The 12,614-nt window shown below is 34.1% G+C and overlaps 1 protein-coding gene across 1 annotated transcript; it reads right to left on the reverse strand.

Moving 5' to 3' along the window:
- Nucleotides 1-899: 899 nt before the first annotated feature.
- On the reverse strand, nt 900-4,780 carry LOC113713194 (NAC domain-containing protein 30). Its single transcript, XM_027236851.2, has 4 exons — nt 4,609-4,780; nt 3,352-3,524; nt 2,683-2,954; nt 900-1,804 (listed from the first exon to the last, which is right to left on the reverse strand). Exons 2-4 carry the CDS (start codon nt 3,509-3,511, stop codon nt 1,280-1,282), a joined length of 957 nt encoding a protein of 318 aa, XP_027092652.1. The 5' UTR covers nt 3,512-3,524; nt 4,609-4,780; the 3' UTR covers nt 900-1,279.
- Nucleotides 4,781-12,614: the final 7,834 nt, after the last annotated feature.

Here is a 12,614-nt window from a genome sequence, read left to right on the forward strand (position 1 = left end):
TATAATGACACAAAGTTCCTAACGTTGAGGGTGGATGGATATGGACATTTGACGGCAGCAGCCATTGCCTGTCCTTGATGCCAAAAAGTGAACTAGAATTTTAGGTTCTCTCAATTTTTAATTCTAGAATGAGAGATTAACGGGTGTGTGTGTGTCTAGATACACTAATCTAGAATCTTCAATCACTTAATTTGAGAAAGAGTCTATCTAACAGGTTCTTATTAGATATTTAGGATAATGGTTAAGATGTACTTTAAAGGTTAAATTTTTAGAAAGTAAAAATTAATTAAAGAAAGTGTATAAATATAAGGGAGAATAATAATTATTAATATGCATATGAACATAATAGGTTAGATAAAATTTAGATATATTAACAAGTATCCATGAGCACCTGTTGAAAAAACCATTTGAAAAATTCTCAGGCTTAAGATTACAGCATTTATTAGAAAACTCCTATGATTAACTCACTTTACTGCTCCGACCAATGTGAGACGCTGCTAATGGTTTTCCTTGTAGTAACAGGGTATTTGTTTTGTCCCTTGCTATCACAAATGTAGTAGGATATTTTAATTCCCTTACATTAATAGAATTTCCCCAACATAGCCTTAGGGAATCCCGGGAAAAAGTACTGGGTTTTATAAGACATCAAGGGAAATCCTTGAAGTTCCAATCAATCATTGCCTAGTTTATTGACTTTTACTCCAAGGCTTGCCATCTATAAACCATGCATGAAGCAAACTTTCTCCAAATACTCTTGGTAGAGTATACAGGTTCAAATACCAAACAAAGCTAATTCGACCAGGACATGCATGGACTGGAGGTTGATGGGCTGTAATCAAACGCCTGGTAAGAAAATGGATCCGTTGTTTTAGGTGAAAAAATTGCAATTGAACATTAAGAAGGCTAAAATATTCCACACTTTTAGGGCAAGCAAAAATTAGCCAAAAATTAACCTAGTATGACGACATTGTAGAACACAATCAGCAAAGCAATATAAGTATACAATTACATCCAGCAAGAAAAATTCACAATTTTAGTGAAAAAAATATTGAAAGGCAAAGTTAGCAACAATTCCACTCCAGATTTGAGTAAGACTTCCTTCCACATGTTCTTCCTTTGTCATGCCTATCCATAGATTTCCAAAAGCGTGGAGTTGGCTTTCTTAGCCAACTCAGAAAAGTATACTGTTAATCAAACTTTTTCAGTGGACGATACTGTTTAATAGTACCATCTATTTGTCTTTGAATCCTGTCCCTGGTTGCATCCCAATCTTAGTTACCTAAAAGTCAGTAAAGCATCCAAGCAACAATTCATCATCCCGGGGTATTAACACAGGCTGGTTTTGGCATGCATATGAAGCTGATGGATCAATCACTTGTTGAACAAGTAGCTTATCGAAAACTTTCCAATCATTGTACTGCTGGCAGTATATGTTGCTCCTCACATCTTCGCCATCTTCATTGACTAAACTACCGCTTTCAAAAACCTGATCTTTTGTTGCCAAACTCGTTGAAATAGAAGGGCTGTCAAGTTGTGGAATTTCAATGAGTTGATTGTCAAAACGGGCCGCATGGTTGGATATTAGTTCATGATGATCTGCCAGCAAGGGAACTTGCTGAAAATCAACCCCATGGATTGAAATCGGATTGACAGCATGCATTGAATTAATTGATTTGTCAGGAAATGATGGAGGCTGGTATTTTCCATTTTCTCTTATGTAGTAGGCATTACTCCAGGCTTCAAGACCTTGCTTGTGACTTGGACAAGGCTTCTTGAATGCTCTGCAAACAACCCATCCTTCTTCCTGCAATATCAACATCCTAGTTAGATTTCAGTCCAAACAACATCCTTCTAACGAGTTTTAGTGTCACTAATTTGTAGGTTCTAATTGTAATCCAGCATTTATTTGGTTTTATGTGGGGGCCAAAAAGGGATGATGAGGTTTAGAAAGCGAATCGTTTGGAAAAATTTCTGGTATTGTTTTAAAAACATTATGTCTGATTCTCATGAACATTGAATCACAGAAGGTATTACAGTAATTAATAGAAAAAACCAAATAACTTTGAGTTCAAATGAAGGATCCACTCGAATAATTCAACTTCTACTAGAAAAATGAATGACATTTAAAGTTTTGACTATAATGAGTATATTCCACCAGAGCTATATGTGACTTCACCATAGTTTTTATAAACATATGAAAGAGCAAAAGGTAATTTGGTGCACATCGAGCAAGACTTTTTACTTGGCTGGAAATCCTGTTAAACCGTAGCTTTCATGAGAACAAATAGAACATTTTGAAACGTTTAAAACACATGCAAAAAGATGAGATATGTGCAGGTTCAGTGTATCAAAGGGACACAAAGATGGGAAATGAATCATCCAATGTTGTCGTACTGTACCGTAAAAAGACATGCAGTTTAACATATGTGACACTCTTCTGTGCGTGTTCGCATGCATAAAAGAACATTATGGCCTCTCTTGACTAAAGTTACGATTTAATCAAAAAATCCAACTTTCCAAAAGCTTAAATCCTTTGCTCCCTTTTTCAAGTACGGACTTGCATAATAATTAATTTGCATTCAAGAAAGCAGCCACAGTTTTTTCTTCCTTTTACTTCTAGCGTGAAACTTTAGTATTTTGCAGGAATAATTTCGATTTGATAAAGTCGATTCAAAAACTTGCCTGAGAAGGTCCTTGCTCAGATGTTTGAAGCCGATACTCATGCATGATCCAGTCAGTCTTCCTCCCATTGGGAGCACGTCCCTTGTAAAACACAAGGGTCTTCCTCATTCCTATAATTTTTTCCTTTGAGATCACAGCTTTATCTCTTCCAGTTGCTTTCCAGAATCCAGCAGCAGTGGCTCTGTTGGTTCGAGTTCCTGTTGGATACTTCCTGTCCTTGTGACTGAAGAAGTACCATTCATTTTGCTCTTCATATCCTAATTTGCACCGATCTGTAAATCAGAAAATACAACTACATTAAACAAAACAAACCATGCAAAAAAAAATTTATGCAAAATTTGCTCTAGTTGGATGTTTGCCATAATAATCTCAATATGTTAAACCATCTATTCCTTTTTTTTAATAAAAAAATTTACAAAGTAGGATGTATTTCGAACCCTATACCTGATTTTCATGTATATGGTATGAGCTTTGTTACTAAAACAAATAAAAACCTGAAAAGTAAAATCTTTTTTTTTTTTGGGAGAAAACTATCACATTGTCATGACTCTTAAACTCTAAGATATATAGATTTATTGTTAAGAGTAGAAAATGCAGCTGTATTTCTTATTTGAGTGCAACACGATTTGTGTAATTGTTAAAAAAGGTGAGTTTAAAGTCATCAAATACCTTGTATATCCCATGGTTCCATCCTGTAGAGATCAATGTCAACAATAACATCAAGATCGATCTTCAATGAATTAACCTTCCGATTGAGGTAATATCCAACAAGCTCTTCCTCTGTTGGGTGAAATCGAAATCCAGGAGGCACACATGATTCCATCTCCATTGATTAACTTATCCTAGAAAACAAAGTCAGCCAATAAGTTCTCACTAGAGCAGCTATGAACGACCATAGGAATTGAAGTATGATTTGATTTTGGAAGGGCAATATTCGACAGAAAAAAACAAAGAAGAAGGGACTTACATAACAAAAGCAATTCTGATGATACTTTCCTAAGTAATGAGCTCTTTGAAGATATTTTTCCTTTTGATTATTTTAACATCAAGAAAGCAACTTTGGGAGCTGAAAAGCTCACTGAGTGTGTTTTACACTTGCACAAAACCATGTTTTGTAAATTTGCCATGATTCACATCCATCCGTGAGCACAAGGCCATGATGATGATGATCTCATTTTAGGGAGGGACCCAAGAAATGTGTACTTCATGTGTGCCAATGGTATACATTAGATAAATGGCAGACCAGCAGTGGATCCCGCCAAGAAACACAGACATTTTACTGCTAAACCTAGCCCAATCACCTTTCTTGCATGTAGTTAGGCAAGTTTATTGAACACAAAAGTGGCCGGCCGCAAAAACGGACTTTGTAGGCAACAAGCATGTTCATTTCTTTGAGTGCATTCCACTCCAAGCTCAGGGCTTGGACTGCAGAAAACGTTCTCACACCCACCATGCTACACAAAAAATGTGCAGAAACGATTGTTCATGGACCAACCCTTTAAGCTATGATGCTACTTAGAAAGATCAAAATATCTCCTCATTTTCTTCTTCTTCTTCTTTTTTTTTTTTTTTTTCTTTTGCGCGGCATCTTCCACCTCATTTTCGAATATGCTAGAAACCAAAATGGCAAATGATCGAGGAACTGAGGTGAAGTTTAATGTTGGAAGAAAGAACCTTTCAGTATAGTATTAATTTACATCCAATCCACGACATGCATGGATGGATTCATCATATTTGAGCAACCATTAACTCAAGTACCATTTGCCCACATGTTCATCTTAGAAGAGAGACACTAGTGGCTTATAGACTACTCGCAAAAAGAACCATATTCCGATTCTTTATTGTTTTTCATGCGAAGGACAATAACAAGCAGATCAAGAAAGCATAACTAATGGCAAGCATTTTATTCTCATTGTAAACACTAACCAGAAAGTTGAACCTTGTCTTCTTCTTCTTCTTGGAAGTTGACAGAAGGGAAGAGGGGGGAAGAGAGAGGGAGAGTTCTTGGGATTGCGGTATTTGATGAAGATATTGGTCAGGAGAAAGAGAGAACAGCTTAAAAATGAGAAAGTGCATCCGATCAGCCTCAAGTGTTGGTTGAACGTTGTTGTTGGCGAAGCTTGTTGGTATATAAATACAATATGATATGATAAGAAGGGGTGAAACACTATTCACTAATAGTGAAGAAAACAAATTGAAATGTGACAAACCTGCGAGGATTTGATAGAATATAGTACAAAACCATCTCTATCCACATATATATATATATATATGTGTATTTATATAAGGTACTATGACGGGGGACTGGTGATTGTTATTGATTACGCGTGGGGTGGCAGATAGATGAAAGGTTTGTTTGGACGGCGTGACAACAAATTTTCACGCCACCCCCCCACCGTTGTTGTTACATTGCGCCCCAAGACTTTCCACTACCATCTTTATTTACGGTACTTGTCAATTCTCATCCCAAAGTCCATTAAACTTTAAGCATTGACTGTGATTTATGACTGTTTTTTAAATTAAGTACAAATTGACAAGTTTGTTACATTGTTACTCTTGTTCCTAGTGTAGTTGAACCATGTTATTTTCCGGTCCAAAATAAGTTCTAGATATAGTAAGAAAGAAGTCAAAGAAGAGGTGTTTGAAAATCAAACCAATGACTTCATTATATTTTGCTTAATTTGTCCATCCATTAAATGGAAACAGGTTTTTCCAGTTAAATTCTATTCAATTCTATTTGATTGATATAATTCTTATAACATTGGATATAAATTCGTATAACTTTGGTACAATCATTAATATTACCCTAATTTAGTTGTGACGAATTTCATGATTATAACAAAATTACAAAATTTTATACCAAATATTATAAAAATTACATTAAACGAGCATAATGAAACTCAACTCAGCTGGAGAGGCTCGGTTTCCAATTGAGTTGGGCTCTCAGGCTTCACCATGTTATGCATACAGAAGGGATAGTTAACTGTGAAAATGACTAATGCATCGAAATTTCTAAAATGTAGATGAGAAGCACTCTATCTCCAATGGGTCTCTAATTATTGATTTATTGCACTAAAGGGTTAGATTCGACACCACCATCAGACCATATAATCTACCCTTGGACGGAGCTTTATGAGTAGCAAAGGTGAATTTTGGATGTGACAACAAGGAGGCAAATTTGCAAACACCAAAATTGAAGACCAACCATAGTTGAGTGATGCATTATCTCCTCCAACAATCCAGCTCTTGCTGTCTGTTTGGTGCGCCGCCCTTCAACAATTGGCACCCTTTGGCAGCGGCCACATGGATGACACATCAGAATCAAGAGCTGTCTTTATCAGAGAACTAATCATTTGTACTCACCAATACATTTAACTAAGACACATCAGTTCCCTCACAAAAGCCTTCATCCTTCGTCTACTTCCCGGGCTCTGTCTTTTCTTGCTTGGAGGTTTTGTCTTGCTTGTGGGTTTTTAACTAAATAATGTTAACCAAAGAAGAGGTTTAACAAGATTAGCATGGATTTCAACCCTTAAATTCACATCACAAACTTGCTGCAAAAGCCCTTTAATAGTTGCAATTGAAGGCTTAGAAATTAGGTGCTTATCTACTTCTCATTAAGCAACATATCAACGTCAAGTTCGATCGGATTATGTGCTCTAGTAGGATGATCAGTTACCATACAACTCAAATGCAGGAAAAATAGGCTTTTCTGCCTTTTTTTTTTGTTTACATCGATTTCAAGACTCTACAAATTTGGGGCTTAATTAGGGATTGTGCTTTTGTAGAAGTGTCTACGGGAATTGTGTTTTTTTAAAAGTGTTTACATTTGAATCCGTACAATAATATTATATAAAGTAATACAAAATTAAGTAAAAAAATACAATAATTGAATATAATTTTACGTACCCAGATCAGCTATAAAAGGCTAATCTAACCCTTTTTTTTTATCGTAAAAGTAGTGTCTACCTAGCCAAATTTGTTATAAAAACTAGAGTCTTATATAAACAATGCTGTGGTTTCTTGAATTCAAGTCTCAAGAAGTGAAGTGTAAGTTTTGTTAAATAAGCAGAACGTTTTATTAAGCAATTAAATTATAGAGGCAATTACATTACGTTTTCTGATAATAAGCAAAAATATCTTACCACAGCATGCTACATTTCGTTTTTTCTTATTTTTCCTTGTTTCTTCATGGGATATGAATGGGACAGTAGTGCAATTAATCCACTACTCAGCCAGTGATTGCATATAGATCAACAGCTTTTACTCCTACATGTTTTGCAAAAAATTCCAGCAACTTGTAGTTTTCAATTCTAATTCCTTTTGATCATCAGGTAGTATATTTCTTCAATTTTCGATCTCATTCTTGTCATAGTGGTAAAGTAAAAAGGAGTGTAGTATATGCACCAATGTACATTCAAAGCCATGCTTAGCAGTTGAGAAACAAAAAGGGAAGAAAAAAATTTCCTTTTTTTTAATCACTTTCAGTGCTTAGTAAAAATTCAAAACTGATAGGTTAAATTATAGTATCTGTTTGAGGAGCCACCCTGGTTTCTGATCCTTGAGTGCACTACAAGAGATGAGAAGAGGAGGGCATAGATGTACTGCGAGGGAGGAGGGCATGGAACATCCGTTGGGTTTCTGTTAGGTTTGGTTGTGAATTTTGAACTCCACGGCCCTTACTGTAACATCCTCTGGTACAGTCAATATATATAAATTTTCTAGAAGGATTTTACCTAATGAAGTAGTAAAAGGAATTAAGCACAGATAATATAAAAAGTAAATTTTATATGCGCTGACAATATATATACTATCACGATAGATGCATTATATATATCTGAAATTTGATTTATAATAATTGTTAGTCATTCAAAATTGACAGTATATACACTATCAGTGTATAAAAAATTAATTCTAATATGTATATGAAATTTAATGAAAAATAAATGGCTATCGTTTGAATCAAATTTTGCTTTTGTTAGTTCTAATTAAATCACAGAATGACAACTCACAAGAAAAATTTACCTGTATGGTCCAACATCGTCTTGTACAATTTCAATCCTTTGATGAGAATATATGGTATCATGCTAAGAGCCTAGAATTGGAGTAGAGTGGGGCAAGCACTCATTTTGCTATGGGCCATGTTTTACTACTTCGGCTAGATATTTTCTAAAATTATTACTGCCTAATACTCCTTTCGTTCCAATTATTTAGTCATATTTTAAAATTTTAATTTTTTAAAAATAATGATTTGATTGCGATATTCATACTTTTTTTTTTAATTTTATTCTCATAAATTTAAATGATAACATGCATATGAATAAAAAAATTATATTAAAAAAATTAAAAAATATTTTATTTTTTTAATATAATAAATATTTTAAAATGAAAAGTATGATATTTTTATGGGGACGGAGGAGTAATAGAAATGGGTTAATACCTATAAATGTTACTAATTGGAAAAAAGACAGGGCGATTTTAGAAGTTGGATTTGGTCGGCAAGGTACTTATATCCTTGGGCCCGATCTCAGCACCTTTTGGTATTTGCTTTCAGTTTACTGTGAATGGGAGCAGAAAGGATGAGTGCTATTTCTGCCATTCATTGTACGGACCTGCAAATTGTTGTGATGCTTTTCCAGCACTTCCTTCTTTAGCCAAACCTTATCATGGAATATAGCAAAGGGGAAGAGAAGCGAAAAACTCTTTTAGGTATGTTGGAACCATGAATAAAATATGGCTTTAACATGATATTTTTGGTAAGATTGCATGTTGCGATTTCAACATTTTATGAATTAAACTATTTTAATGTTTGAATCAAACTCGACTAAGCATTAGCTTGTTTGAACTTAATTAGCGAATTAATCAATCAAATACAAACAATATTTGATGTTCATTAAAGTCTCAAGTTGGACACAAAGTTTTCTCCACTAGCACAAAACTAGAAAGTTTGCTGTAAAAAATTTCGAACTTGACTCAGTAAAATCTGGTTGGAGTTTGGCTGAATAAACAAGTTCTAAAATATTTTCAAACTTGTTTAAATAAACACATAATTTTGAGTGTTAGAACATTCGAATTGATTAGACTTCTATTTATACGAAAAATCACATTCGAACACTATACAAGAAAATGTGATGAGGAGATTAAACTTGATATTGAAGTTCAACAGAGCACTGCAGTCTCCCAACTGTATGCAAACTCATAGCAGTCACTGGACCAAGTTACCAGATCAATTTGTTTGGAAGTGGATGTATTTACCGAAATAAAAATTGATTACACTGGCCCTCCAAAAAATGAGTACATTTTGTTTGTCTCGATACTAATTCTGTTCGTGCTCAGCAAAATGTGCATAATGGTAAAGACAATCCTATCCCCAACTCTACATCTTACCCTGAGTCCCTGACTATTGATTACAGGGACCTTCTAATTGCACCTCTAATCAAGAGAATATTCAGTAAATAGAAAAATAGGGCCCCAGAAGAACCAATTGATGGCAAGTTTCATCAACCCAATCTGGTAAATCATGGCAATCTTATGTGATCTACCGACTTCACTTTATGTATGTTCGTTAAACGTTCTTATTTCTTTGTCAACAAACTACTAATCCTATATTGAAGACCACAAATTAGTCGTCTTCAACTAATTGTTTTATAATCATAAAGTAAGATTTATTAGATTGAATAATCATTCCACCTGAAAAAGGTTAAATATTATATATACCAAAACAGAGATTTCATTAGGTACCCACTAACAAAAGGCAAATATTTAGCAAATAAAGAGTTCAGCCTGATCAAGTGCCTAAGACAGCACAATGACCATGTTTTAACATCCAAAACTGAAGTGTGTGATTGTGTGTGTTTGTTTGGAGTGTGGCTTTCATGCGTCTTAAAAAAACTTGCATTGGATCCTGTGCTTGAAACAGGAGCAAGACAACTGGAATCTTACTTTGTATAGAAGATTGCAAGTTCTAGGCATTCCTGTGTAAAGTGCCAATTAAGGGGGCGCTTGGTTCAAGTTTAGGAATTGGAATTGTAATTGGAATCATAGACTCTGGTTTTGGAATTAAAACTTTTCATTCCAATATCTTGCTTGGTTCACACATTGGAATTAGCATTATTCCAATTCCTGATGCTTGGTTTGATGAGTGTTTCGGAATTAAATGCAATTAAATTCCAAATTTACCCCTGATATAACAATTCTTCTAAAACAAAAGAATTACACATACGACAAATTAACATTTTCATAATTGTAACTACAATAGTTATTAACTTTTTGATAAAACCTAAGAAAATCATAAATAATAAAAAAATTAATACCAGAAAATAAATATAGTGGCTGCATTAACAAGGAGTAAATTCTCAAAAAAAGGAGTTTTTAAACAATCACCCAAAAGGTGACGATTTTTTAGTCTCTTCCCAAAGGGTGAAAAATGCATCCAAGGAATGTGTTCTTCCAAATAAAAACGCCAACTTTCAAATACGTTATTTTATGTTTTGGAAATTTATTTAAATATGAAAAATTGGTTAAATAGCCCATAAGATACCAGCTCTTTATGAAAAACTGGCAGGTTTTGTACCAGCTTTATGGAAAAAATTGATTAAATAGTGCCCAAAGGAAAACTAGTATGTTTTGTATTTAACATAAATTAAATATGTGAAAGTTAAAAAAACAAAATTGCCCATAAGATACCAGCTCTTTAAGGGAAACTGACAGGTTTTGTAGTATGTTTTGTACCAACTCTTTATGGAAAACATACCAATTCTTTATGGAAAAAATTGATTAAATAGAGCCCAAAGGAAAACTAGTATGTTTTGTATTTAACATAAATTAAATATGTGAAAGTTAAAAAGAAAAAAGAAATTACTCATAAGATACCAGCTCTTTATGGGAAATTAGCAGGTTTTGTATTTAATACGCTATTTAACCAATTTTTTATATTTAAACAAATTTACGAAAATTAAAATAACGTATTTGAAAGTTGCATTTTTATTTGGAAGAACGCATTTCTTGAATGTGTTTTTCACCCTTGGGGAAGAGACTCAAAAATTGCTAGCCTTTAGGAAATTAGTTTAAAAACTCTTTCTTTTTGGAAATTTACACCATTAACAAGTCATTTGTGGTTCCTATATTAGATAATGATATGAAATAGATCTCTCCTTACATATATGAACAAAAGAAGGAGACTCAAATCACAAAAGCTAACCATACCAAATACAAGTCAATTGTCTAATCCAGTCGAGAGTGCCACTCAATGTTCACAATCTCCAAAAGACTAATCATATAACCATCTAACAATCACCATAACAAAAAGAAATTGCCATCAAATCATCACTTTCCAGCTAACAATAATTTTACTTCAGCGAATAGATGGAGGATAAAGGAGGTTAATTACATATTGTCGTTTCATTTCTGCAGGAAGATTGTAGAACACATGAAGCTTGGAAATCTGCTCCGAAAGTATGTCGGCTGCATTCATTACATCTCCACTCGGTAAAGCAAGTTTCATTAACTCAGCAACAACTTGATCTCTTCTATCGGAGACCAATTGCTCACGTTTATCCTCATTTGACATGGCTGCTGTCATAGTTGTGAAATTAACTTGAATTCCCTCCACGAAATCTCCAAATTTGCTGGTGAGAAGTTGCAATGATGCATCAAGATCACCCCTTGTTGTTGATGCAGATTTCATTTTTTTTTGACACATTTGCAATGGGAGGGGATTGTTTCTTTTGTTTCTTGGAATTTCTTGTACTTGTTGAGCTTGGTTGAGTTGATTGCTCTATGGAATTTACTTCATCTTCTTCTACCTTATCATTATCCGAGTTTGACATAGCATCAAGCCCTTCATGTCCTTCCTCCAAATTTTGGACATCTTCCATATCTTGGACAGCTTGTGCAAAATCTTCAGCAACATTTCCAGTGGCTCTGTCTCTTCCATATACAATTTCAAGATCTCCTAAATATGGAAATTTGACATCCCAAAGGCCCTTCGCATCCTTATGAGTCTAGAGATAGAATAGAAAGATAAATGATAATCTTAATAAAAGGTTGAAAAAGAACATATCAGAATGTAAAAAGTAATCAATTTCTTACCTTGCACCAATCATCATACCACTGTTTTTCACAAGAAATCTTTTTCTCAGCATCATTCCAACTACAACCACTTTCTTTGCACATTTCAACAGTTGCATGGAACCTATTTTTCAGCCACTTAACTTTTGATTCAATATGTGGGCTGACTTGTTTGGTAAAAGTAGGTTGCTTACGCAAGATAATTTTAAGCAATTCGCTCATATAATTATTTTTAAATCCTCCATCTGATTTCCACATTGGATCACAAGCCAACTCTTGCAATGATTCTATGAGCACTTTTACCTCTTCACCAGTCCAAAAACATTTATTTTTCCCTCTTCCACGTACAATTTCATCATTCTCCATCCTATCATTTAGAAGTCAACCCATATATATCAATTAATTTTGATACACAATAGCATATAACTGAAATTTATAATATAACAAAACACATAAAAGAACATACAATTAAAAGTCAATCCAAATTTAAAAGAACATACATCAAGTGTCAATCTAATTCACAAATCCACTACAAGAGTACATCAAATGTCAATCCAAATTTAATGAGTCTAAGAGCTAAACATCCATTCATAGCTAAATACTAAGTCCAGTCCTCCAATTGTCAAACATTTCATGTGCTAAATTATTTCTAAAATTTGCCCATTGATCACTTGGCAAAATAGTGGATATGCACTCTACTTCTTCATCACTGTCTTCGTCTTCACTTTCATTTTCTTCACTTTGTAGTAATTCTTGTGGATCAAAAGTCATGAACTTCCTTATCAAGTTGTGCAGCAGACAACATGCCATAATTATTCGCACTTGTGTTTGAATTGGAAAAAATGAAGGGGATGCTAGAATCT

This window comes from Coffea arabica, chromosome 10c, assembly GCF_036785885.1.
Source record: "Coffea arabica cultivar ET-39 chromosome 10c, Coffea Arabica ET-39 HiFi, whole genome shotgun sequence".
Lineage (NCBI taxonomy): Eukaryota > Viridiplantae > Streptophyta > Magnoliopsida > Gentianales > Rubiaceae > Coffea > Coffea arabica.